The following is a 25781-nucleotide window of genomic DNA, read 5'->3' as shown; positions in this document are numbered from 1 at the left end:
TGGTCTATGCAATAATTTTCAAGCTTCACTCAGAGAAAAAAAGATGCAAGGATTGCTGAACAGAAATGGAATAAATTGTGTGTGGAGGCACCAGATACGGAGGGCAGCAGGGAACAGTGTGCGGAGGCCCTTATCCAGTTGCTGTAGCGACACCAGAGCCACTCCAACATGATGGAGCAACATTACAGAACGGTGCGTGCCGACGTTCAACACCCACATTGGGGGACCCAAGTCGGCGCCTCTGCCTGACACACTGATGTTTTGGGGTATCCATACCATGGACCACATATGGTCTAACTTATTTTAACTTACCTGACGAAATATCTGAAAGACGATCTTTGTTTTCTTTAGTTAAGGTATTAGCTGCTACCTGTAAAAAGATTTTAAAATTAGTATTTCCTCCCACTGAACCAGAAAGGGGCATGTTGCTAAAACCACCCACCTGAATAGATTTCCTTGATATGAAGTGTTGTGCGTGTTCACCCATGGAAACGGAAGAACTCAAATGCTTCTACCAGGAAGGCATCTTAGGCCGTGAGTTTCAAATCTCCTTAACTGTCTAACTGTGCTCAGAGCAGGCTGGCAATGTTATAATACTTGCTAAATCAGATGCGCAGTTACAAATGGCAAAGATCCCTGGGGAAGAATGCAAAGCATCTGTGTGTACTCTTAACCGAAGCCCAACACACCCAACTTGCATAAGGCAACTTAGGAGGAAGCTATACCGCCTAACCTAAGGACTGGAAGGCAGGTTTAGCCATCGCTGCCTATGCGTGTGCAAGAGGAATTCTTCACTTTTCCCCAGCAAGAGTGAATTCCCAACCAACCCACTTACATGAAGTTAAGTAAATGGATGCATTCAGGAAGCTGCTAGGGTAGGGCTAAAATGTTCACAACCCCTGATGGTCCTTGTGCTCAAGATAGGGAGGGGGTAGATTTTGCTGCCTCTTAACCTGGCTCTATAGAAAAGGATGGGAACTTCAAAGCTTCAACTCTGTTCATGTATATCCCCATTTTTGGACTATTTGGACTATTTTTCACACAGTGAAAAGGGGTGGCGATGTGGGTTAAACCACAGAGCCTAGGACTTGCCGATCAGAAGGTCGGCGGTTCGAATCCCTGTGATGGGGTGAGCTCCCGTTGCTCGGTCCCTGCTCCTGCCAACCTAGCAGTTCGAAAGCACGTTAAAGTGCAAGTAGATAAATAGGTACCGCTCCGGCGGGAAGGTAAACGGGGTTTCCGTGTGCTGCTCTGGTTCACCAGAAGCGGCTTAGTCATGCTGGCCACATGACCCGGAAGCTGTACACCGGCTCCCTTGGCCAATAAAGTGAGATGAGCGCCGCAACCCCAGAGTCGGTCACGACTGGACCTAATGGTCAGGGGTCCCTTTACCCTTTACCTTGATGCAGGTTATTCATTATTCCTACACAGTGGTACCTCGGAAGTCAAACTGAATCCATTCCGGAAGTCCGTTCAACTTCCAAAACGTTCGGAAATCAAGGCGCGGACTCCAATTGGCTACACAGGAAGCTCCTGCATCCAATCGGAAGCTGTGGAAGTCGAGTCAGATGTTTGGGTTCCAAAGAACGTCCGCAAACCAGAACACTCACTTCTGGGTTTGCGGCGTTTGGGAGCCAAAACTTTCGACTCGTAAGGTGTTCGGGATCCAAGGTACGACTGTACGCTAAGAATCTTGGGTTAAGCAGGGCAGAGAGATTGGAATCAATGACCTTCCCAGTTACAGTATCATCACCTTTAAAGCCCTAAACAGCCTCGGTCCTGTATACCTGAAGGAGCATCTCCACCCCCATCGTTCAGCCCAGACACTGAGATCCAGCACCGAGGGCCTTCTGGCGGTTCCCTCACTGCAAGAAGTGAAGTTACAGGGAACCAGGCCTTCTCGGTAGTGGCGCCTGCCCCGTGGAACGCCCTCCCAGCAGATGTAAAGGCAATAAACAACTATTTTACTTTTAAAAGAAAACTGAAGGCAGCCCTCTTTAGGGAAGTTTTTAATGTCTGATGCTGTACTGTTTTTAATATTCAGTTGGAAGCCGCCCAGAGTGGCTGGGGAAACCCAGCCAGATGGGCGGGGTATAAATAATAAATTATTATTGTTGTTGTTGTTGTTTTTATTTTATTTTTTATTATTATTATTATCATTATTATCTGCTGTCTGCCAATCAATTAAGGTTATGGTCAGTTCATCCTGTTCCATGCCCACTCCAGGTACTAGCAAAAGAAACTGCATTTCAAATGCAGAATGTGATCGCTTTTATCAAATTTCACAACAGAATGAATCCATCCATTCCTCCTTTCCTGACCCGACTGAGATTAAGAAGGCATTTGAAAAGGTTCTTTCTGTGCAGCTGCACCTGCCTCGTTCATAAAAACCTTAATACAAGAGCTGCTGTAGCATAGTAAACAAGAGAAAGAGCTGAAATGCAATGCCCCACTTGACTCTCACCTGTGGGATCTCAGGCAATCCATTCTCCCTCAGCCCACCCACCATCTCCATCTGAGTAACAGGGATAATAAATAACAACCTCTATAACAAAGTTGTAATAATTACAAAATAATGTACATGGAGTGCTCTGAACATCTATAAGCGCTATATAAATGGCTTATATGCTCCTTTTTTTCAGCAGCTGGCAGGAAGGTGACGAGCTGCAGCTCCACTACTCTTAAGATGTTCTTGGTGAACAAAACAGAACCTGCCCCAACTCTTCCCCCAAACAGAGAGCTGAGGGGCTCAGATATTATCAGTTCCGGCTGCAGTTTATGCGGAACCAAGCTTTCCTGCTGCTGATTGGCAGGAAGCAGCCATATGTCTCCTGTTCTTAAAGAAGAAGCCTCTCAATTTGAACAGGAAGTAAGTTTTCGAGTTATTACTTGCTCAAAACCCCGTTAGCATCCTAAAGGCTGCCAAACAAAAACCCAACGTAATTGTTTAATACCTGTTTTCTCTTGCTTTTGCCAAAATTTCCTCCCATTGAAAAGGAGCACCGCTGTCATTTAACTCTGCATACGCACTTTGCCAATCTTCAAGTCTACAGCCTTCTCTTTAGTTTCATTTCTCTGAACGGCTAAATGACTCACTTTCTCCTCCCAGGTCCACCCTTAATTTCTTTTGTATGCGTTGTCATAGGTTCAGCTAACTGTGCTGAGCCAACAGTCTCTCATCTAGAACAGCCGTCATCCCTCCACTACTTATTTGCACAATGGCAGGTAAAGAGGACGGACAGGTTAAGCACTCTCAAAGTAACGTGAAGGGCCTGCAACCCTATCCTCTTGATGTCAAGGGACTAAGTAAATTCATGAGTCCCATCCACAGAATTACAGCTAGGTAATATGGTATCAACTAGATAAGATGCACTGGCAGTTTATGAATCACCAAGACCAAAAGCCCTACGTCAGGGGTCAGCAAACTTTTTCAGCAGGGGGCCAGTCCACTGTCCCTTAGACCTTGTGGGGGGCCACACTATATTGGGGGGGGGGGGGAATGAATGACCCAGAGATGCATTTTAAATAAAAGGACACATTCTACTCATGTAAAAACACGCTGATTCCCGGACCGTCCGCGGGCCAGATTGAGAAGGCGAATGGGCCGGATCCGGCCCCCGGGCCTTAGTTTGCCTACCCATGCCCTACATGAACCTTCTCCAAATATGCTCAGCTAGAGCTAATTCTTTTGGACTTTCAGCACCAGATGAAGACATTTCAATTCTCCCAGGATTTTTATATATTTTATTTTCAGATGTTTTTACTACTGTCTTGCTGTTCTTATGGCTGCTTTTACTGGTACCTTGTTGCTTTTATTTTTGTCTTACTGCTATTTTCACTGGGGACAGGAATTAAGCCTGAATTTAAACTTGTTTTATTATACCATGAGCCACCTTGGAAACTGCTGAAAGATAGCCAAAAAAACTTAATAATAGGAAAGGTTACTTAACAGAAACAAAAAGGACCCAAGGCAGATAAGGAAAAAGATACAAAAATAGCAGGTTGTTGTTTTTGTTTTTATTCCCTACTCACCCTTTACCATAAGGTCCCAAGGCAGGGTTCAACAACGTAACAATGCAACATTAAACCGTTTATGACTTTGCTAAGCCAGGACAAAATTATTAAGAATAACAGGAAATCTTAATTAGAAATGTGGGTAGAAAATTACTCTTGAAGAGCAAGACACAAAACTCCCCTTCAAACAATGACTACATTTAATTGTAGGAGGAAAACATAGTTTGGCATTAAGAGTAAGCAGGTATTAAAAGTAAGCCTGAAGCTTGCCTTAGCCTTCCTCCCCTTCTCCTGCAAGCGAAGGGAATGATTTCTGTTACTGGCTAGCAGGAAACATTATTTACTGCACTTGGACAAAATTGCAAACTCTCTCATATCCAACAGCATGTCAAATAAATAACAAAAATGGAATTTGTATTATATTTGCTATTGTGACCTTCTAACTGGTGTAGGATCCAGGAGATTTCACCCTATGTATTGCTTCACAATCAACCAATATGGATGAGCCTGTGCTATTACATTATGCTCTCCAGCTATCTGAGCTTTGAAATGTTTCAAATTCCCAGATTAAGACACTTGCTTTCTATCTCATAGAGAAATACTATTTTTGCCCAGTAGCAACCACTCTTGCTTCTAAAACATTCCTAGTTATAGCTGATCCTAAGCATATTTATTTGAAAGCAAGACTGGCTTTGTTCAATGGAACTATTTTCATGATTTAAAAAGTGCTATGTTTAAAAGGTTTGTTGCTTTTTTCAGTCACATTCACAGATCTTCTTATAACAGGCCAAGTAGTTAGTTGCTTGCCAAGTTCAAATAACTTTAAAGTGAGATAAATTAGTACAAAGCCAGGCCATATCACTGCCAACAAAAAGTTAAAGCGACAGCAGAGTCAGGGTTGGCAAGATATGGAGCAGGAACCTAAGAACCCTGAAAATTATATTCATGTTTAAGGAAATTTCTGACAGCATTGTCTTCCAGACAGCAGCTCTCAGTAGCATTTGCATTTAAAAACAAGCAAACGAAAACAACTTACCTTTGTATGCTTCTGTTTACCAAGATTGTTGTCAGGCTGCGTTTTCTTTTCATTGTCAGACTTCTTTGATTCCTGGGCACTGACTGAAGGAGATTCTGTAGAACTAAACCAATAATTCAAAATAAAACACACATTGCTTGTGGAGGAGGGGGGTCCCAGAAGATTATGAATTGTTTTGGGATCTGGAAATGTTCTTTTGCCATCGTTCTTTGGTAATAAAATAAAGCAACACCCTATCATAAGATGTGAAGAGTTGTTTTCTGCAACATTTACATTAAGAATAACTGTATCTACAAATGCAACCTTTTTCGTTCAGGATCCCTTCTTTACAGCAGGAAGAGAGCAGCAGGGCTCTTAAGAGAAGCACACATGGCTGTTTTCCTTTTCTAGGGAGTGAAGGACAGTTCTGAAGGCAGCTTTCAGAACAACTAACACTGCCCCAACATTGGAAGCAGAGAATGTAAAAAAAATATAAAGGACCCCTGTACAGTTAAGTCCATTCAAAGGTGACTTTGAGGTTGCAGCGCTCATCTCGCTTTCAGGCCGAGGGAGCCAGTGTTTGTCCACAGACAGCTTTCTGGCTCATGTGGCCAGCATGACTAAACTGCTTCTGGCACAACAGGACACCGTGACGAGTGCCAGAGCACACAGAAATGCTACTTACCTTTCTGGCACAGTGGTACCTATTTATCTACTTGCACTGGTGTGCTTTTGAACTGCTAGGTTGGCAGCAGCTGGGACAGAGCAATGGGAGCTCACTCCGTCATGGGGATTCGAACTGCCAACCTTCTGATCGGCAAGTCCAAGAGGCTCAGTGGTTTAGACCACAGTGCCACCCGTGTCCCTAAGCAGAGAAGACACCAGGGCAACAAACATGTATGGGGTGAATGGTCACTTTTAACAAGGTAATTATCACTGTCTGTACTTTTCTGCATTCCATTGCCTTCTGACCTTATTCTTTACAATTCCTCCCTCTCTATAGCCATGCATATATGCATCCACAACTCCGGATAACACTTCAACACATCTGAGCATAAAGCTTCTGCCAGAATGAATTTGTTAGTCTTCCACAAGACCCTTTATATTGTTCTTTATTATATTTTACTGTATTTTTACCTTATTTTTGAAAGCCACTCTGAAAGTGCTGAAGGATATTTTAACTAAAGAAATAAAAACTTGGGGGGGGGGGTCAACTGGGGAATCAATGGGTTATTTCCCTCTTTGAACACCCATGTTAATTAAGAGCATGACTTGATGTGGATTAACACTTTCAATTGCTTTAAAAATCTTTTTGCCCATGCAATCCGTATGTGTGGAAAGCAGTAAAGAGATGCCCTTCTAAAGAATATTTATGTGCAGCCAACCGTTTTAAAGCTTCTTGGTGTTTGTTTAAATTGAACCATAAGGCAGTGTTGTTGCTGTTGTTTAATTCATCTTAAATTTAAAAGAGGGATAATCTTTGAGAGCCTGACACTTACAGAAATTAAGTGCTAATGAAGCATTCTTACTAATAGGAAGTACCGGTAGTGTTTCTATACCTCATGAACTTGTCAAAATCTCCTAGTGGTTCCAAATCTGTGCTTGTAAAATATTAATTTAGCCCGTTTTATTTTATTTACTGTTTTATTTTATTTATTTATTATTTATTTACTTTTATTTACTTTCACATATAAAGTAAAATAGAATTAAACTTACTTTTTCTGAACTACTGCCTTCTTTATTCTGTGTTTATTTTGTTTCACACCTAAATAAATGATAAAAAAGTTGATTCACTAAATAAAAGTTATTATACAAAGTATTTTACTGTATTTAAAGACAATCTTAAAGAGGAAATGTTACCTCTCATTTCATCAATTTGCTTTTTAAATTTTTCATGTTGCTGTATAAGATCCTTAATTCCTTCAGGATTATTTATGCACAGCTCTTGGCCTTTCTCATTTGCTTCTAGTGCTTTTTTGTGTTCCCCCAAGAGATAGAGTGAATCACAGAATCGATAGTGTCCCTACAAAAAAAAAAAAGAACAAAGAGCTTACCACCCTCCTAAATAGAGCAAGTTTTGCCAAATAAAAACATTTTCACTCCTATTTTCATCATATGAGTCTAAAAGCCCAACCCTACATTGGCTCCCAGTATGTTTCCGAGCACAATTCAACGTGTTGGTGCTGACCTTTAAAGCCCTAAACGGTCTCGGTCCTGTATACCTGAAGAAGCGACTCCACCCCCATCATTCTGCCTGGACACTGAGGTCCAGCGCCAAGGGCCAAGGGCCTTCTGGCAGTTCCCTCACTGCAAGATGTGAGGTTACAGGGAACCAGGCAGAGGGCCTTCTCGGTGGTGGCGCCTGCCCTGTGGAACACCCTCCCACCAGATGTCAAGGAAATAAACAACTATCTGACTTTTAGAAGACATCTGAAGGCAGCCCTGTTTAGGGAAGTTTTTAATGTTTGATGTTTTATTGTATTTTTAATATTATGTTGGGAGCCGCCCACAGTGGCTGGGGAAACCCAGCCAGACGGGTGGGGTATAAATAATAAATAATAGGAGGGATTTTCATCTAGTAGAGACTTAAGTGTTGGTAGTCCCTCCTTTACTGAGCTCCACCTCTCCCTCCTGTTCAAACTTTAACCCCTGAAGAACCAATAGTGTATCACACTACAATCTGTACCATCTCTCATTAAGTGGCAGGTTCACCAAACCCCAGGGAGCACATTTCTGGGGAATGCATGGGAAATGGGCAAAAATCAAATTTCCCCACTCTCCCTAAGTGGTCACTGGGACTGCCTCTTCTGTGAGCAAAACAGGATCTCTGGATGCAATCCTATGCTGGCACATGGTAGAAAGCCAGAATCAACAAGTATCTACATTAGATCAACATTAGATCATTATTAGAAGATTAGATACAAAAAGTGAATCTAATACATACTTGTTAAAATTGGGTAAAGGAGCCCAAAGAGACCATGCCCTAAAAATAACTGGTATGGGTCCTTTCAATTAAGAAGCTGCCAAGGACATAACTCCTACCTACTCACAAATATATTACATTTAGAGATATTTTCTATATTAACCAGTTTAGAAATGCTTTTAAATAAATAAAATTATTGCATACAGTGTATCTATCCCCCAGTGATTTATAACTAGTCAAATTAACTCAAAAAGGGAAGCTTCCTGTTTATATAATGGTTAATGTTCAATGTTTTCTGACTTGAGTTCCAACAAAGACAGATCTGTGAAAGAAATGCAGCTAACCTTTGGCCAGTTGGGCTTCAAAATTATGGCTCTCTTCCCATCACACAGGGCTTTTCTGTAAACAGTAAGAAGTTAAGATACTAATGAATGAGGAAAATGTTCTCATTCAAATATAGTACATTTTTTAAGCTTTTCAAATTGCAAGACTAAATCCAAAAACCTGAGAAAGTTCTGTCGTTAAAAGAGAAGAAATTTCACTCACCATGAATTCCCATTCTGGAGAGCAGACAGAGGATTCTTCAACTCAAGTCTCCTCCTGGGGGAAGCCAGGTTCAAATTCTGACTTCACCAGAGGGAGGGGGTCTTTTGTCTTCACAGACCTAGCCTTGCAGAACCAAAGCCCTTCACATTTACCTCCCTGAATGTTACTGACTATTGATTAAGACAGTCAATAGTCTTTCCTTCTATTTGAACGCTTCTTCCTGCCAGGTTTTCCTTCCGAGTACTCTTAGAGCATACGAAGAAAGATATTGACCCAAACCAACATGGCAACAGTTCAGTGCTAAAAGGCTTCGTCAACAGAAAAGGGCATCGCTGAAAGGTCCAATATACCATCCAGCATTCCTACAAGTCTAGTCTGAACCAAAACACTAAGCTGGGCAGACTGTCCACTCTGTAAAGTTGGAATCTATGTTAATTTACCAAAAAAAATAAAAAAAAAATAAAATTCCTTACTCCTCAATAATAGCAATAATATTCACCTCCAAGATACAGAAAAGCAATACAGAAAATACAGGACAGGTTGGGATCCAAAAAGGTGGCTTGGGTCATACCTGGTGGAATTTATCATATTTGTTTTTGCTCTGAGCACCTGATCTCCTTACCATCCAATAAACTACTTTTTTGAAACTATCTGCAGTTTCAAAGTACTTCACTGAACTAGTTCTATGGACTAAACATCAGGAAGAGCTTTCAGATGCTAAGAGCTGTTTGAGAGTATTTCTAGTTTTCTAGTCTTTTGTTGGAAGCCGCCCAGAGTGGCTGGGGAAACCCAGCCAGATGGAGAGGAAATAAATAATATATTATATTATTTTCAGATTTGCCCCAGCTTTGGTGGAACGCTCTATCGCAGGAGACCAGGGCCCTGCGGGACTTAACATCTTTCCGCAGGGCCTGCAAGATGGAGTTGTTCCGCCTGGCCTTTGGTCCGGGCCCAGTTTGACCCCCCTCTATGGGACCCTGTAGGTTACCTCTTTGGCCCTTTTATCACCTCATGTGGGACCAACATGGATAGCTGGCCCTGATGAATACTTGAGGTTCCCGACCCCTATGGTTGTAATTCGTGGGCAATCATCTAATTTTATCCTGATTCTAATTTTTAAGCTGTATTTTAATCAATTGTTTGATTGTGTTTTGATGTATTTGATATTTGATGTTAGCCTCCCTGAGCCCGGTCTTGGCCAGGGAGGGTGGAGTATAAATCAAAAATTACTTACTTACTATATTATTATTATTATTATTATTATTGACTCTCCTTCATTGGAGGTTTTCAAGCAGTGGTTGGATGGCCATCTTTGATAAATGCTTTTGTTAAGATTCCTGCATTGCAGAGGGTTGGACTAGATGACCCTTGGGATCCCTACAATTCTTTGGTTCATTTGTTCTTTGGTCTCTGACCACTGTGTATTTCTGTCTTTAAGAGATCACTATTTTTTATTTGACACTAACATGCATCAAATCCAATGCTCACCAGCTTCCCCAAGATTCAAAGTCCCAAAAGAGATCAAAACCAAACCCAAAAGCTCTAAAAACTGAGAATAGCTGAAAACATTTCCAATTTAATGCCCTCCTCCTCAATTCCTTCCTTCCAATCAAACCAAAAATTAATTGCTTTTTCGCTCTTGATCATGCCATTGAGCAAGTGGGTGTAGAAGAGGATGAGAAACTATGACAAACTGAAATAAATCCTCTCTAATGTAAAATAATACTAAATTTCGCAGCTGGAAATTTAACTTTATAAATGTGCAGATGAAATGTTTCATAGCCATTTAGTCTCTTAAAGCAACACAGCTTTAAAAAAATGGACCATTAGATTTCTATTCAGTTTAGATAAACATACTTAGGCAGTGTTTGAACACTCAACTGCAAGCCCTCTCAAGCTTTCCCAGTCCCTTCTGGCCAAGGGGTTTGAAGGTATGGAATTCCACTTGCCTTTTAAAGCAAACTTTTGCCATTTCATCCAAACCAAGAACTGTGATTAACTGTGGTTAGTTTAATAAGCCAGCTTCATAAACCATGATTTGAAGTAGACTTGTTTTAAACTAACCAGTTATCGCTACCCACAGCTGAATAAGAACAAGAGTTTCCAAACTTCTCTTTCCGATCACGTGTCATGCAGAGGAAGAGGGGAGCATGCAAGCCCAGGAGAGAAGGCTAGAGTCACTTATATAACACTAAACCATAGCTTAGGGTTCCATTCAAATGTAGTCATTGAATCCCATGGAAAAAAATATACTTACTTATATTGTCCAGTTCGGATAAAACAGAGAGCCCGGTTGCCATAAAGAATGTGATTTTCAGGCCTTTAAAAAAGGTTAGATTGCATTCAGTTTATTTACTCTGAACCAAAATAGTCTTCTGAAAGTTGAGCCATACATGTATTTATATGTAATTATCCAAGATGACTTTTCTGCCTTAGTTTGGATTTTTGGTAGCAGTTAATACGCAAGGTTTGAAAAGCTGTGGTCTGCATAACAAACTCATTGAGAATAGTTTACAGCAGTCTCCCCATGTAGGGTGAATTCAGAAACAGGTACACCTGCAGTCCCAGTGTCAGCCTAACCGAAGTTAAAAGTCGCAATTGTTGCAGGTAACATAGGTAGTGATTGCTGTAAATAGTAAGTACTACTGATAGGCACAGGACGCGGGAGGCACTGTGGGTTAAACCACAGAGCCTAGGACCTGCCGATCAGAAGGTTGGCAGTTCGATTCCCTGCGACGGGGTGAGCTCCTGTTGCTCAGTCCCAGCTCCTGCCAACCTAGCAGTTCAAAAGCATGTCAAAGTGCAAGTAGATAAATAGGTACCACTCTGGCGGGAAGGTAAACAGCGTTTCTGTGCGCTGCTCTGGTTCGCCAGAAGCGGTTTAGTCATGCTGGCCACATGACCCAGAAGCTGTACGCCGGCTCCCTCGGCCAATAAAGCGAGATGAGCGCCGCAACCCCAGAATCGGTCAGGGGTCCCGTTACCTTTACTGATAGGCACAGCACTCAATTTCAGTACTGTAATACGGATTTGTATTAGTGGGGCTACTTACCAAATACATTGCCAAGCATTGCTATTCAAGTGGTTTCAAATATGACAGGTTTTTATTAACTCTGCCATTCCGTATCTCTACTGAACAGCTATAAACTACAAAGTTCTCTTAAACAGTGCTACTCAGCTGACAGTAAGGCTTCCAGCAGCAGAGCATTTTTTTATATTATTTTCCCTCCCCCTTGCAGCCCCCTCACACTCTCTAAATTGCTCCAGAAAGTTGGGAAGCCCACCAGAGCAGATTTAAGTAGTGCACCGTGAGCTAGTGGAGCGAAGGAAGTGGTTGAAAATTGCTTCTTTCCTCTAGGAAGCCTTACCATCAGCTGAGGGACACTGTTGGACAAAACCCATGGTGTATTAGGAATGGCTACCAAAAGAAAAAACAGTGGAGGGTACACTGTTTCTTCTGTCTCACAAAACCAAATCTTAATCCAGATTCAGGCGATAAATCATGCGGTTTGTTAAACAGTCACTACTCCCTACTGGACCTTTAAAATCCTACTTAAGTGATTCTGCTCTCAGGTCAACATGATCCACTAAAAGATGCTAATTGTTTGGTGACAAGCGCCAAGGAAAAAACAAACCCCTCTGAAAGCAAATAGACAATTTCAGGTGAAGTAAAATCTAATTAAAAGGGCACTAAGAATGCAAAGAAACACTACAATACCCATAGTGCATTCCATACACCCTACTCTGTATAGGAGCAGCTGTCTTTGGGAACTACTCTTCTCTTCATATAGAAAATACCTTTCATCTTCTGTCCAAAAAGGTTCTTATCTCAAATGCATGTTTCTACATCTTTGTTCATTAATATAATTTATCCCTTACCATAATTCTATAGCTTTTGTATAGGAAGCGGCAGCAATATCAAATTGCTCTTTAGCAAATGCTTCATTTCCCCAATTTTTCATGAGATCACTTTTCTGTAATGAAACAGGACAAATTCAAATTAACTTCAATTGTAAAGCAATTTCAGATGGGTGCATATATATACAGTTTACTAAATTCATCTTGAACTATGAAACATCTTTAAGTTATTTTTAAGATTGTGTTACACAATGACTGTGTTTGGATGCTTACAAGCCACGATAGAAACAAGCAGTGAGACCATTCTCTGAGAAATCCTTGGATCCAGAACACTTGAACAACTATAGGCACATTGCAAATATTCCTTTTTCAGGTAAAGTTCTTGAAAGGGTGGTTTTGAACCAACCTCAGACCTCTTGGATGATTGTGATGGCCTTGGTCACCCTTGTAGTATGATGACTTGTGTTGGGACAAGGGGAGTGTGTCCCTGTTAATTCTCCTTGACCTCTCAGTGGCTTTCAATACAAATGACCATGTTATTCTTTTGGGGAGACTGTCGGAGCTGGGAGTTGCGGATACTGTTTGGCAGTGATTCCACTTTAACTTGGATCGCTGCTTGGAGGAACCTCCATTACAGGGTTCCTCAGGGTTTGATTTTATCCCCCAAGCTATTTAACATCTTCATGAAACTTAGTGGGGGTCATCCAAGAGTTCTGGAGTTTGCTTTCATCCGTATGCTGAAGACACCCGACTCTACATCTCCTTTACAGCTCAAGCAGATGTGGCGGTGAATGTTCTGGACTGGTGCCAGGCCTTGGTAATAAACCAGATGAGAGCCAATAAACTGAAGCTCAATTTAGACAAGACTGAGATACTACTAGAGGGTGGTTTCTCTGCCCAAATGAAAGGTGTGGCATTTACAAGTAAGCTCTTATTTTTTTAATATAACGTTTTGTTTAAATCTTACCTTCATACAACCGTCACAGTTTTGAGATTCAAATGCTTCTATTAAGTTGTAGTCCTCCAATATAATTTTGCTTATGAGATGCTTGTCTACAAAGCGAAACACAGTACAATGTTTACTGCTACCAACTATAGTACTGACATGTACTTAAGAGTTACTTTTCCCTGCCCAAAATTATTCCTTTAAGAACTATATAAATATCACACATATGTACACTAGTGTAATCCAAGTGAGTAGTTCAATCTTCCATTTTTATTTTCCAAATCAAAAAAGATTTCAAAGTTGCAGAAAGAGATTTTTTTTTTTTACTAACAAAGTAAATTTCTCCCAAATCATGCCACCTGTCCATGGGCTGATGTCCCCTGAGGGAGAGAGGGGTTCAATTCTGTGTTGAATCCTTGTTCCCAGAAGGAAACCTTGTTCCTAACAGGTGCTCAAAGTCAAAGCTAGCAAGATTGACACACACACCCTTTGACTGCTGATGAGCAGGGCTTAAATCCAGCTCAATTTGGCTATGCACGCCTGTTCAATGTCGGGAACAGGCACACACAGTCAAAGAAAACAAGCAAAAGGAAACGCCAGCTAGCTGGGTGAGGGAGAAGTCCCTCCTTCAGTCCCTGTGGCCCCACCCCCGGTCGCTGAAAGAAACCTGATTTTCTGAAGACATTGATCATGATGGGGATTTCTCACATGTGAAGCAATACCTGTAAATTGCAGGAAAGGGATGGGAGAAAGAAGCGCTTTGCCAGACCAATGCTCAGCACCAGAGATTCTGACATGTAGGCAGGACCACCTACTTCTCAACCACGTAATGTTATAATGATGTGTGACTGGCAGGTGCCGCCACCCACCTGTCAAATTTGGCCTGCAAGGTTGATCCTATGGAGCCAAAAAGCTTCCCCATCCATGATATTTCAAAGAACAGGTTCGCTTAAGTGTGGCCAGGATCTAAAGAATCATGCAGCCCCTCTTGTACCCAAGAAGCTACTCCAAGAAACAACATGTCATGAAACTGGCACTATATCTGAGAGGTGGTAGAAATCTATGATCCCCCATGCATGAGAATTAATGTCTCACTCATGCACGGAGCACTTTGGATCCAGGCCGATAAATTTACCAGCGAACAACCTTAAGGCACATGGCAGCAAAAGTTGCCAACTGGTATATATTGGGAGGATGCTGTATTTTTGGTCTTCAACTGCAGAAATAATCAGTTAACTTGGTATCTCCCCTGACCTTGACTTCCTATCTTGAAGTAAAACTGGTAGTGATATGTTAACTTCAGCTTGGTCTAAGTCTAAATGAAAAGAACACGGGCTCAGCAGTAGACCGGATATGAGTCATCATACCAGTGAAGAATAAGCTGTTTCCTCAAAAAAAAAAAAAAAAAAACAACACAACTACAAACGCCGTAAAAATTACTTTCAATTAGGACTAGAGAAACAAAAACAAAAAAAGCTGCCTTTATAGAGCTAGTATTATGGAACAAAGGTTGATCCACACACAAAAAACCTTTGGGCCATACTTTTTTTTTGGGGGGGGGCAACCAAAAAGACACAAAAACATGGCAAACTTTGATTTCTCAGAGCTCTTCACGAGGAATAATGTTCCATGAAAGCTTTATCCTGGAACTGAATCTACAGCCTTTAAAAACCCCAATTATAATCATCTCACCGCTTCCTGCTTTGTGTAGCATATCACCTGTTGAAGAGTTCCGCAAAACTCAAAAGCTTGCCACCATTTCTGTGACTTTTTGGTTGGCCTTAGTCAAAGTATCACCCAACTGTGAACCACGGAGTTTAAGATTAAACAGGCACAGGAACACATTTTTCCATACACCACTCATTGTAACATTGTGTATAACTTACATTCAGCAAAGAAAACTTCTAGGAAAGGCCAACAATAATTTCCAAGCTTTTCTAATTTCTGTAAAATACCGATGTCATCAGCATATTTTATCCAGTCAAGAGCATCATAAATATTGAAGATTCTCTATTTCAGATGAAGGAGAAATAAGATACTATTACTTGAAGTACTTTAAAAAAACACAAGTTAAAATTAAATACAAATATAGCCGTCCAGGCATGAGGGTGTTAAATAATATAAAGACTACAGAATCAAGCCAGTGGCCTGCAGTTATACTCTTGCCTCCATGAAAAGAATTAATTTCTGCAGACACCAAGAACTCTGCTGTTTATGCTGGATTGTTATCCAGTACATTCATTGGATCATTCTGATTGGGTTTTACAAACAGCAGTTTTTAGTACACTCCCCATGATCCACAAGTCACATTATGATTGCATTTTGGATCATGAATAATCCACAAAAAGCTTGCAGCTCCTATAAATCTGCTAACTCTAAGGAGGTCTAGGAGGGTCAGCGGCTGGATGGGAGATCACCTGGGAACCACTGGTCCGATCCATGGTGGATGAAAAGCAGGATATAAATCTTAGTAAACATTGTGTTTATTCAAAAAAAGTGGTGTGGGATTCTTACAAAGCAAAAAGGCTTCTAGTATTTGAGCCCGGGAGCTGAAAACAAACTTACATTGTCTATTTCAGCTCCAATTTTCAATATGCCATTGATGAAACGTGGAACATCCTGGGGGTGGAGAGAAGAAAAAGAGCAAAGGCTTATCAACAACCCTAACCTGCACTCATTTAACACCATGTCACTGATCTGAAGGGGTTTTCTAACTTCAGCTGAGATTCAAGAGTAAGGCTACACAATACTACCTATACTTGCCAGGAAGAAAGCCCCACTGAATCCAATGGGCCTTATTTCTGATTAGGCATGGCTAGGATTGCTCCCAGACTTTGGCCCTCCCTCCCTCCCTAGGGAAACTAGACTGGCTGCCTCCTTATCGTCCTTCCGCCAGCAGATGAAGACTTTCTTATTCCAACAGGCTTTCACAAACTGATTGTTTTTAATGAAAGGGCTGGTGCCATGCTGATTTCATTATAACTACTAGTATGGCTTCAATATGTATATAGTTTTAATTCTATCAATGTTTAATTGGTTTTTAATTAACTTTTTTCTATGTTTTTAGTGGTTCTTATTCTTATCTGTAAGCTGCCTTAAGTCCCTGTCAGGGGGAAAAGGCGGGCTATAAATAAATATAGAATAATAATCTTCTTAATGACTTACCGCAAACTTTTTGGCTATATCAGTAACATCTTCTAATGTCTCAATTTCATATAGTCTCTCCAGATTGAGCTCACCCACTTCACAATCACTTAAATATAAACAGATTCACATTAAATGACATTTTCTACTACTATATGAGAAAGATCAAAATAAAGAAGGTACTTAGAAATATGTACACATATTAAAACAGATTTTGAGACACTCATACTTCATTTAAACATCAATAGTCAAACAAGCATGTCTATTCAGTAGTAAGTCCAACTGAGTGTTTACTCTGAATAATTTACAAAGCAAAGATAGGCATGCTGGTCCATAAGAAAAGATTCAAAAAATTCAGTTGGGTCATGCCTTTAACAGAACCAACCAAAATGTCACAGAATTGTGATAGAGATTCAAGTTCTCCAGTACTCTTAATAAGACAGGATGTTATAAAAAGCAGAGAGTAAGGTGAGGGACTAGGGGAAAAATGTGCTAGTTAATTTATTTTTATTTCCCCATGAGCCATTAAAAAAAAAGAATGTTAGCATTCCATTTTTAGAACCTCTCTCTGTCCTGATGCTGCAAAACATACACAGGTTTTCCATATTTCAGCTTTCAAACAAGAGTGCAAACATTTAATGAACAAGAAAAATGCCTGCTTACCTGGAATCAAGACATTTCTTTGTGTGTTTACATCCAGGCGCAAATAAAAATGGCCAAAAGGTATATATTTTGATCATGTCACAATATTTGTGCAGCTCAGAAACTGGTTTACTACACCATATTTTACAGATTTCACCTATGGAACAAAAAGAAAGGAAAAATAAAACTAAGCTCTAATAAGCCTTACAAATCTGAAGATCTGCACCAGTGCTTGACTGCTACATCAGATCTTAGTCTATTCTTCCGCAGCACAGCAAAATGCAGGAGAGGACCATTAAAACAACCATAGACAGACAAACTAAAAAGGGAAAAGAATTTCTTACTAACTTGCATTGTTAGTTTATGTACCTGGTCTATATTTCACTGAAGAACAGCTTCCAAATTTTGCACGAACCTACAAAACAACATAGATATTGACAGTTAAAGAACTGAAGGCCAATAATGTGAAGCAAAAGTTAAAAACAACTCATGTGAAGCAACAGTGAGTCATCTGATCCAGGAACAGCTTTTGAACGCAACTCAGAAGAAGAAGAGTTTGGATTTGATATCCAGCCTTTCACTCCCCTTCAGGAGTCTCAAAGCTGCTAACATTCTCCTTTCCCTTCCTCCCCCACAACAAACACTCTGTGAGGTGAGTGGGGCTGAGAGACTTCAAAGAAGTGTGACTAGCCCAAGGTCACCCAGCAGCTGCATGTGGAGGAGCGGAGACACGAACCCGGTTCCCCAGATTAGGAGACTACCGCTCTTAACCACTACACCAACTCAAAGGATTACCAACAAGTTATCAAGAACCAAACCCGATCCCTTTTGCAGAGCATGCTCCTATCAAGCAGTTTCTCAATGCTGGCTGAGAAGAGGATGTTTGCTCTGAAAAGCCTGCTGTATGTTATACAGGCTAGCTGAGTGTTGTTTTCACCGCTGAAACAGAAGGACTTTGTTTGCTACAGAAGGACAGAAAAGAACTTCTAATCCAGCAGCATGGCGATGACTTGCAATGGACCGACATAAAGCAGTTTGTGGCAGAACAGTGCCACAGAGCTGGTGTATGAAATACCCTTTGAAATGTATAGTAGGGGACAGAAGGAGAGAACTTCAGAAACCGAAACTAGTTTACCATGGTGAAATGTTGCACCTCAAAGCATTTAATAGAGTGATGTTACCTTGTGACTGGCCTTCAGAATGGGCCTTCCACCCCCAAAGCACAAGTCTACAGCATATTTTTTTTAAAAAAACTGTTTCCTAGTACCGACTATGATCCTCTCCTGTTTCTACGGTGACAGAACAAGACACCTGACAGACCATTACCAATAGCTCTTTGCTGCAATGTTAACCCACAGTCATCCATGTTAAAAATGAACAAATATGTCAATAAAAAGGCGTCACTGCATGCCTTTCATCAGTGGTGCCAAACGTGTTTCCTTTTCTGATATACGAACAAAAGATGTGCACATATGGGAAACAAAAAATTAAGCTGATTCTATGCCACTCTCTCTGTCTCCCTCTCTCTGCACTACAGCTAGTATCAGGAGGCAGCAAGAAAATCAAGCACAGCTTACCAGTTCACAACACGGTCTGACATATGCTCCATATAACGTGATGTGATTGAAAATATCTGGATCAAGTTCAGGATTTGCCATTTTGCATGATCCTGAAAAAGAAATAAATAAACGAGGAAACAATGAAAAGGGGGGGAATAAATAAATTATCCTGAACACTTTGAAATATTGGTTATCCCTAGGGATTTTAATACAGGTTTAAAGCACAAAGAACCACCTTTCCCCGCAAGAACAAAAAAGATCTTAATGAAAGAGGGAATAAAACATTTGAAACTATTTGATTCAGCTCTTGGGGACACAGCTCTAAGTATAAGTATTTTATGTACTTATTGCATTTATATCCCACAATTTTCTCCAAGAAACTCAAGGTAGCATCTCCACAACAACCCTGTGGGGTAGGCTTCTGATAAAGCACACCTCAAATCACCAGGCAAAACTACTGAATCAGAGTGCCAAACATGCCTCTAGTTCTACTAACATAATTATTAGTTCTATTCGTTCACTAGTACCAGAGATGGAAAGACGTGTTTGCACTGGATTCCCTTACTGCAGAGACGGAGAACTCGAGACACTCCAGATGTTGCTGGACTTCAACTCCCATTAGCCCCAGGCAGTCTGGCCATGAGATGGTGGGAACTACAGTAGAACAACATCTGGAAGGCCACATGCTCCCCCGCCTTACTCAAAGTGATTTCATAAAACTTTACTTAAAGCCAAGTGACACTGTGTTTGCTAACTTGTTCATATGGGAGGCATAACAGGCCCCAACAGCAAGTCCAAAGTTTGCAATCCAAAGAATAGTCAACTATACCAGGATTGGATCAACTGTAATTAGACTGTAACATCCTTGGGGAATTGACCCAACTTTTTCCTTATGTAGACGAGATGATTGTTGGCTCAGACGAGATTGATGTCCCTACATACAATCATAACAGTATCAGGAAAACTTTATCAATGTTAACTTTTGCCTTTGAAAAGGGTGTCGTAACTTTACTACTCACAGCTTTTTTTTTTTTTTAAGAGCATTGGCCCTGTTATTTATTTTTATCTCACCTGTTAACCCTCTGTTATAGGAGTTCTAAGGTTCGTGTTTCATATATATATACAAGGCAAACACATACATAAGTATATAAACCATGTGTCTGAAATAGTACAGGGGAACAATCCTGAAGCCATTTTGAATCTCCCAAATTGACCTTAAATGTTTCTCTGCAAGGAGGAAGGAAATGGGAAAAGCTTTCCAATTCTCTTTGGACTGTAGGGGCTTACACTTCCCTGTAAATACAGTCTGGCAAGTATCTGTTAAGCTGAGCGCACTATCAATATGCATAACAGATTCAGAAACTAAGTATTTACCATCTCAAAGCCAGGCTACCCAGAAAAGGCAATCAGATAAGGCATTATCAGGTATCCTGGCAGACAGGATAGAAGCAACACTTTCAAATATCTCTTTCTGTGATGTACTTATGATGTTTTGGGGGGTGGTCGAGAGCTACAGGATAGTAGGCAATCTCAAAAGTCTATACAGTATAAGAGCTTGCACACCAATGTTCTGGGTTCCTCTCCTCCCTCCCTGTGTGGGGTGAGCAGGAGACCCTGTTGCAAGAGTTTAATAAAGATCATGCTTCCTAGCTGCTTTGCTTCTCAATATTCTCTGGTTGGCCTCTGTTATTTTCTCCTACTGATAGAAAACCCACGTAAGACTCTATACGGGCTCTTAGATACCCCATAAGGGAAAGGGAGAAGTTTTTTTTCTTACAACACCTCCCAAAACAAATTAATGTTTAGGTGTTCAGTCTATGCTAGTAGTGTGCACACTTTCTCTCTCAAAGTAGATATGAACCTTGAGGGAACCCAGGTAGCCGGACAGCCAATAGCATCATCTACCAGCTCACTGTGCGCATGTACACTGGCCACAATCATTGGAAACATGCAGGTCAGCCCACTGCAACATGTTCTGAAAAGGATTCTAAAGCTTCAATTGGTTCAAAATGCAACAACAAAGGTGCTACCTGGAGCCTGCCAGAGAGCGCATAGAACCAATAATGCATCAATCACACTGGCTCCTCATTTGCCTCCAGACACAGTGCCAGTCTTCGATGCTTTGAATTCTGATAGCTCAAGAAGCATCTTTTCTCGTGGGAAAATCCTGGCTCTCTTAGGTCATAAGCTGAGGCCCTGCCAGATATTAGCAACTCCTGTTGCTAGAAATTGGAAATGAGCCCCCAACTCCTCTAGCAAACATCTTCCTCCACCTGAGTTCTTAATTTCCTTTTTACATTGTTTTTATTAAAGATGTTCTGAATCTCAAAGAATTAAGGGGAGGTGGCTGTGTCACTTCAAGAGGCAGGCATGTTCAGAACAGCTCACCTGGAATCCTACAGGCAAATACCTGAGAACTCTGAGGGTTGCCTGATTAGAGGAGCACAAAAGAGGTTTTGATTGTTTGTATGTATGGGGGATTAGCTCAGAAGGTGAAGGAGCGGGGTGGGGAAGAGTATCAGATCCAGTTCCTGTAGTCTGGCAATAAAAGCATAGAGAAGAGGCAATCTGTGCAAAAATCCTGAAAGCAGTTCTCTCCCTGGATTTTGCTGCCCCATTGTTGCTATGCAAGTATTTTAGGCTGCAGAACACTCCAAAGTCAGTATGCTGCACAGTTTACATAACAAGTATGGTGTACGATAAGCCCTGGGACCTTACAGAGAAGGAAGGGTAAAAAATCTAAACTGAAATAATAAAAAAGAGGTAAAACTGCTCTGCAAGCCTTTTAAAACACTAATATTTATTTAGCTTCCTGATAAGACTAACCATATATTTAAGGTAGAATTCTAAGCATCTGCCCACAGAGCCAAGGCCTACTGAAACTGTGACAGGTCAAGGCTTTATAGCTGGCTGCTAGATAACAAAGCTATGAATCTAATCAAGGCCACAATTTATAGACTCCCCCTCCCCCACAGCCAGGGGTGGGGAGCCTTTTTCAGATTAAGAGCCACATACCCTTCTGGGAAAGCGTCCTGGGACCACAGGCCAGTGGATGACGCAAAGAAGGCAAAGAAGGCAAATTGCCTCTGTATATTGAGTGGGCTGGAAGATTCTCCAGGCACCCCTCTCTGTCTCTCATCCAAGTAACCAAGTGATCAGCACATTCCAGGTAAGCAAGGCCAGTGACGGGTATGGCCTACAGAGAGCAGAGGTGGCCTAAGTTTGATAGAGATGCCAGGAGGGCCACATTGGGCTCCCAGGCAAGAGGTTTCCCACTCCTGCCCATGGTGCAACTCTTCATCGCCATGCCTGGTGAGGTCAGGCTGGTGGGCATGTGGAGCAGGACGTTTCTGACCAGGCCCTCAAGGCTTTGGGGCTCCCTCCTCTGGGATAGCCATATGGCCCCTTGCTCTTAGCCTTCTGACACAGGCATAGCATTAAGAGTTGGGTGTTTCACTGAGCATTTGGGGGAGAGGACTAAGTTTTAGTTGGATGCAGCGTTTCTGCTCTTAACATTTCAACGTCCATTGTTTGGTTGTTTTAGTACTATTGGTAGACTGGTTTATTTCAGTTGTTGCCAACCTCTTTAGGCCTGTAGTCACATTTGCAAATCAGGGAAACGGTATGGGCACTACACAGACCCTGCGACATACCGTTATCTATTCTGCTGGAAACAACAGCTTCATTCAAGCTGAACTTTAGCAGGGGAAGGGGAAGAGACCACTGAACAGAACATGTGCTTCTATGGTCACCTGAGATCTGTGGGTGAATGGTGCTATACAAATTTAATAAAAAATAATAATGTTGGTGACCCCCTGGTTTATTCTATCAGCTCCTTTTTAAATGTATATTTTGGTTACCTTTCTTTAACCAGAAAAGCTAAACTCCAGTCTCCTTTTCTGATCTCTGGTTGTCTCTGTCATTTCCTCCTTCCTTCAAGCTAACATACTGTATAGCACTGGCAGCAGCACACAAGTTTTTCATTCTCCAGCAATTCACACATTACACGCTTTCCTGCATATTCATTGACAGAAAACCCAGGTATTCAACTGAGGATACACTTGACAGGAAGCTGCCAATATTGGTTCTCAGCAGCAGGGGCCTATACTGTATATGTTTTTCCAAACATGCATTTGTCTAATTCACACATAGTGGTTTGGTGCACAGCAGAAAACCTAGTGCATGAACTGATTATGAAGAAGTCTCAGTCTACGTTATCCTCACTGAACTCAATGAGTAGTCATGTTGTGCAAGTCTGACTTCCTGGCTGCAACAGAACCCTCTGAATCACCCACACAAAACAATGCATATTGTTTCTACCTCCACTTGATTGGGCCACAAATGCTTTTTAAAAAGAAAAAGAAAATTATCAAAAGAGGAAACATCAATCAGCCCACAGGCCTTATGTTGTAAATTTGAATTTTCTCAAATTTAAAATGGAAGAATTGTACTTTTAACTGTATACTGTACTTCTTTTATAGTAATATATTGTTCGTTGCTTGGGGGGCTTTAGGGGGAAAAGTAATAAATCCATTAAAACTAACAGAAATTACATGGGGTTTGGGGGAATTTTACACATGCAAACAACTCACTCCAATATAAAGTTGCACAAAACTGCCCAAACAAAACTAGGAAGCTCATAACCAAAACATCTGCACATCAAAGGGATTTATTTTAAGAAGTTGGCCCTGGCATATATAATGATGGACACACAATAGTATTAGGAACTTCCTGTAATGTTTATTTTTACAACCCTATGCACAAAGGCACAGATCCAAAAGAAGATAAGGCTTTTAAACAAGGCCTACTCCAAACCATAATCAAACCGTGCATCACCCCAGAAACACATTGCAAAAAATCACCACCATGGGCACAAAGGCGTGGATCTAAAGCACAAATACTTTCATGCGATTGTTACACAGAATGCCTCCAACTCTCCCAGACCCTGTACAGAAATGCAACTGTTTAAAAAGTGCCACTCTCAACTTGGGGGGCTGGGGTGCGTGGTTAACCCTTCCGAATCTGCACTTAGGCATTCGACGGGGGACGAGTGTTTATTAGTCCACTTCCAGGTCATCCAAGGAGGAGACTGGAAAGAGTTTGGCGCCTTCGGAGCGGAAAGCTTGCAGCGCCTCTCCAACAGCAGGCCTACTGCTACGAGCCTAATGTTCCCGATTCCGGAGCGGGTGTGGCTGGAAGGAAGCGATCGCCTGGCAGCATTCAGACGTGCACTTCAAAATCACGTTCCCCGGCCACAACAGCCACAGGCTTAGTCGTAATCAATATGGACAAAAGGGCCTTTCGCGCACGCACTGTTTTGAATGCCAGGCTCCAGCATGGGAGAAAAGTGAACCGCCCAAAAGACTGTGGAGCAGCGGCCAGGCAGGCAGGCCAGGAGGCTGGGCCACGCGGATTCCCAAGCAAAACCCCCACGCCTCCACCCACTCTCCGCGCGCACCGGCCGTACCTCTCTCACCGGGCAGACAGGCGAGTCTTTGCGCAGCTTCCGCGCCGCCTCCGCCGCTTTGCTTCTGCTCCGAGCAGCCACCTCCACTCGCTCCGCCCGCTCGCAAGCGCTGACGTGCTGCTCTGCTCTTCCCTCCCCAAGCAATACGCAGGAAAACCCACAGGCGACGCTTCGGTTTCGTTTCCGCTGCTCTCCTGCCATAGAGCGAGAAACAGGCCGGAATTGCAACCCTGTAGACTTGCGGGGAAATGGAGGGACGATCCCATTCCCTGGAGGTCGAATTCCTTGGTTCCTTTTAACGATTTGCGGGAGGGTTAGCCGTGTTGCAGCAAAAAAAGGCTTGCATATTTATTATGGCATAAGCTTTCGTAGACTGCGGGCCACTTCATCAGAAGCATGACATGGCATTTTTAATAACTATCCTATAAGCTTGTGGGTCAGTATCTTTGCAATCAGCGAGATTTGCGCTGTTTGCATTTAATTTCCTGTAACCCAGGTTACAACCCCATCAGTGCTAGGTATATAAATATTACTCAAGAGAATGCTTCCTGTATCTGATGGAATTGGCTGTAGTTCCTGAAATCTTGTGTTTTGGTTCCTTCTGAAACATACTTTTCTCTGCTCAGGCCCACAGAAAACCAGAATTATAGCTCAGTCTACAAGGTACCCACAGCACTTATGAACTCAGATATAATTTTGTATGTATTGTTTTGTGTGCAAAATGTTTATGTTTGTGTTTAAATGTTTCAAAAGTAACACTGCCAACGCCAATGTTCTTCATACTGAATGTATGAGAAGTGGCTATGCTGAAGAGTGGCTCACAGCAGCCCCACAAAAGGGGATCCAACTTCAACTTAAAATCCACAGTTGGGACCAACCCAAATATCACAAAAAGGTGACAAGCCTCCAAACACTCCAGAATTCTTCCTCAGGCAAGATGTTGCACAAAGCAAGGGGTAAGGGGGACAAGTAAAAATGCAGAAAGAACCAAAGAATGGGCTAATGTTGTAGACATGTAATAATAATAATAATAATAATAATAATAATAAATTTTATTTATATCCCGCCCTCCCCAGCCGAAGCCGGGCTCAGGGCGGCTAACAACACTAAAATAGTAAAACATTATAAAAACATTATAAAAATTAATTAAAATCAAAATTGATGGCAACCATAAACTAAAGTTTTGTAAAGATTTCCAGAGGAGGGAGTCAGGCTGCACCCTGACCAAAGGCCTGGTGGAACAGCTCTGTGGAAAGATGTCAAGTCCTGCAGGGCCCTTGTCTCTTGTGACAGAGCGTTCCACCAGGTTGGAGCCGCAGCCAAAAAAGCCCTGGCTCTAGTTGAGGCCAGCCTAACCTCTCTGTGGCCTGGGACCTTCAAGATGTTTTTATTTGAAGACCGTAAGTTCCTCTGTGGGGCATACCAGGAGAGGCGGTCCCGTAGGTACGAGGGTCCTAGGCCGTATAGGGCTTTGAAGGTTAAAACCAGCACCTTAAACCTGATCCTGTACTCCACCGGGAGCCAGTGCAGCTGGTATAGCACCGGATGAATGTGATCTCGCAGCGAAGACCCCGTAAGGAGTCTCGCTGCAGCATTCTGCACCCGCTGGAGTTTCTGGGTTAGTCTCAATGGCAGCCTCACGTAGAGCGAGTTACAATAATCCAGTC

The 25781-nt window shown here is 41.9% G+C and overlaps 1 protein-coding gene and 1 long non-coding RNA gene across 3 annotated transcripts in view; one reads left to right on the top strand and one right to left on the bottom strand.

Moving 5' to 3' along the window:
* TTC3 (tetratricopeptide repeat domain 3) overlaps window positions 1-24310 on the bottom strand; it is a 60236-nt gene extending 35926 nt beyond the window's left edge. The window contains exons 1-15 of one of the 2 annotated variants that reach the window (XM_083438667.1): window positions 24115-24310; window positions 18666-18757; window positions 17458-17503; window positions 17110-17245; window positions 16468-16555; window positions 15868-15921; window positions 15189-15312; window positions 13324-13409; window positions 12378-12472; window positions 10756-10818; window positions 8297-8351; window positions 6890-7052; window positions 6746-6794; window positions 5051-5153; window positions 313-370 (exon numbers count right to left, since the gene is read on the bottom strand). In XM_083438667.1, coding sequence (XP_083294793.1) covers window positions 313-370; window positions 5051-5153; window positions 6746-6794; window positions 6890-7052; window positions 8297-8351; window positions 10756-10818; window positions 12378-12472; window positions 13324-13409; window positions 15189-15312; window positions 15868-15921; window positions 16468-16555; window positions 17110-17245; window positions 17458-17503; window positions 18666-18746 — 1201 coding nt within the window. In that variant the 5' untranslated portion in view covers window positions 18747-18757; window positions 24115-24310. The remainder of the gene's footprint in view (window positions 1-312; window positions 371-5050; window positions 5154-6745; window positions 6795-6889; window positions 7053-8296; window positions 8352-10755; window positions 10819-12377; window positions 12473-13323; window positions 13410-15188; window positions 15313-15867; window positions 15922-16467; window positions 16556-17109; window positions 17246-17457; window positions 17504-18665; window positions 18758-24114) is intronic. The other variant, XM_083438668.1, reaches the window with a different exon arrangement.
* Window positions 24271-24789, top strand: LOC310676672. The gene is made up of 2 exons (XR_014510671.1): window positions 24271-24389; window positions 24741-24789. It is a non-coding gene; the product is annotated as an uncharacterized lncRNA (long non-coding RNA).
* Window positions 24790-25781: the final 992 nt, after the last annotated feature.

This window comes from Podarcis tiliguerta (assembly GCF_965153285.1).
Source record: "Podarcis tiliguerta genome assembly, chromosome: 4".
NCBI classification, from domain to species: domain Eukaryota; kingdom Metazoa; phylum Chordata; class Lepidosauria; order Squamata; family Lacertidae; genus Podarcis; species Podarcis tiliguerta.
This window is presented reverse-complemented; position numbering and strand designations above follow the sequence as displayed.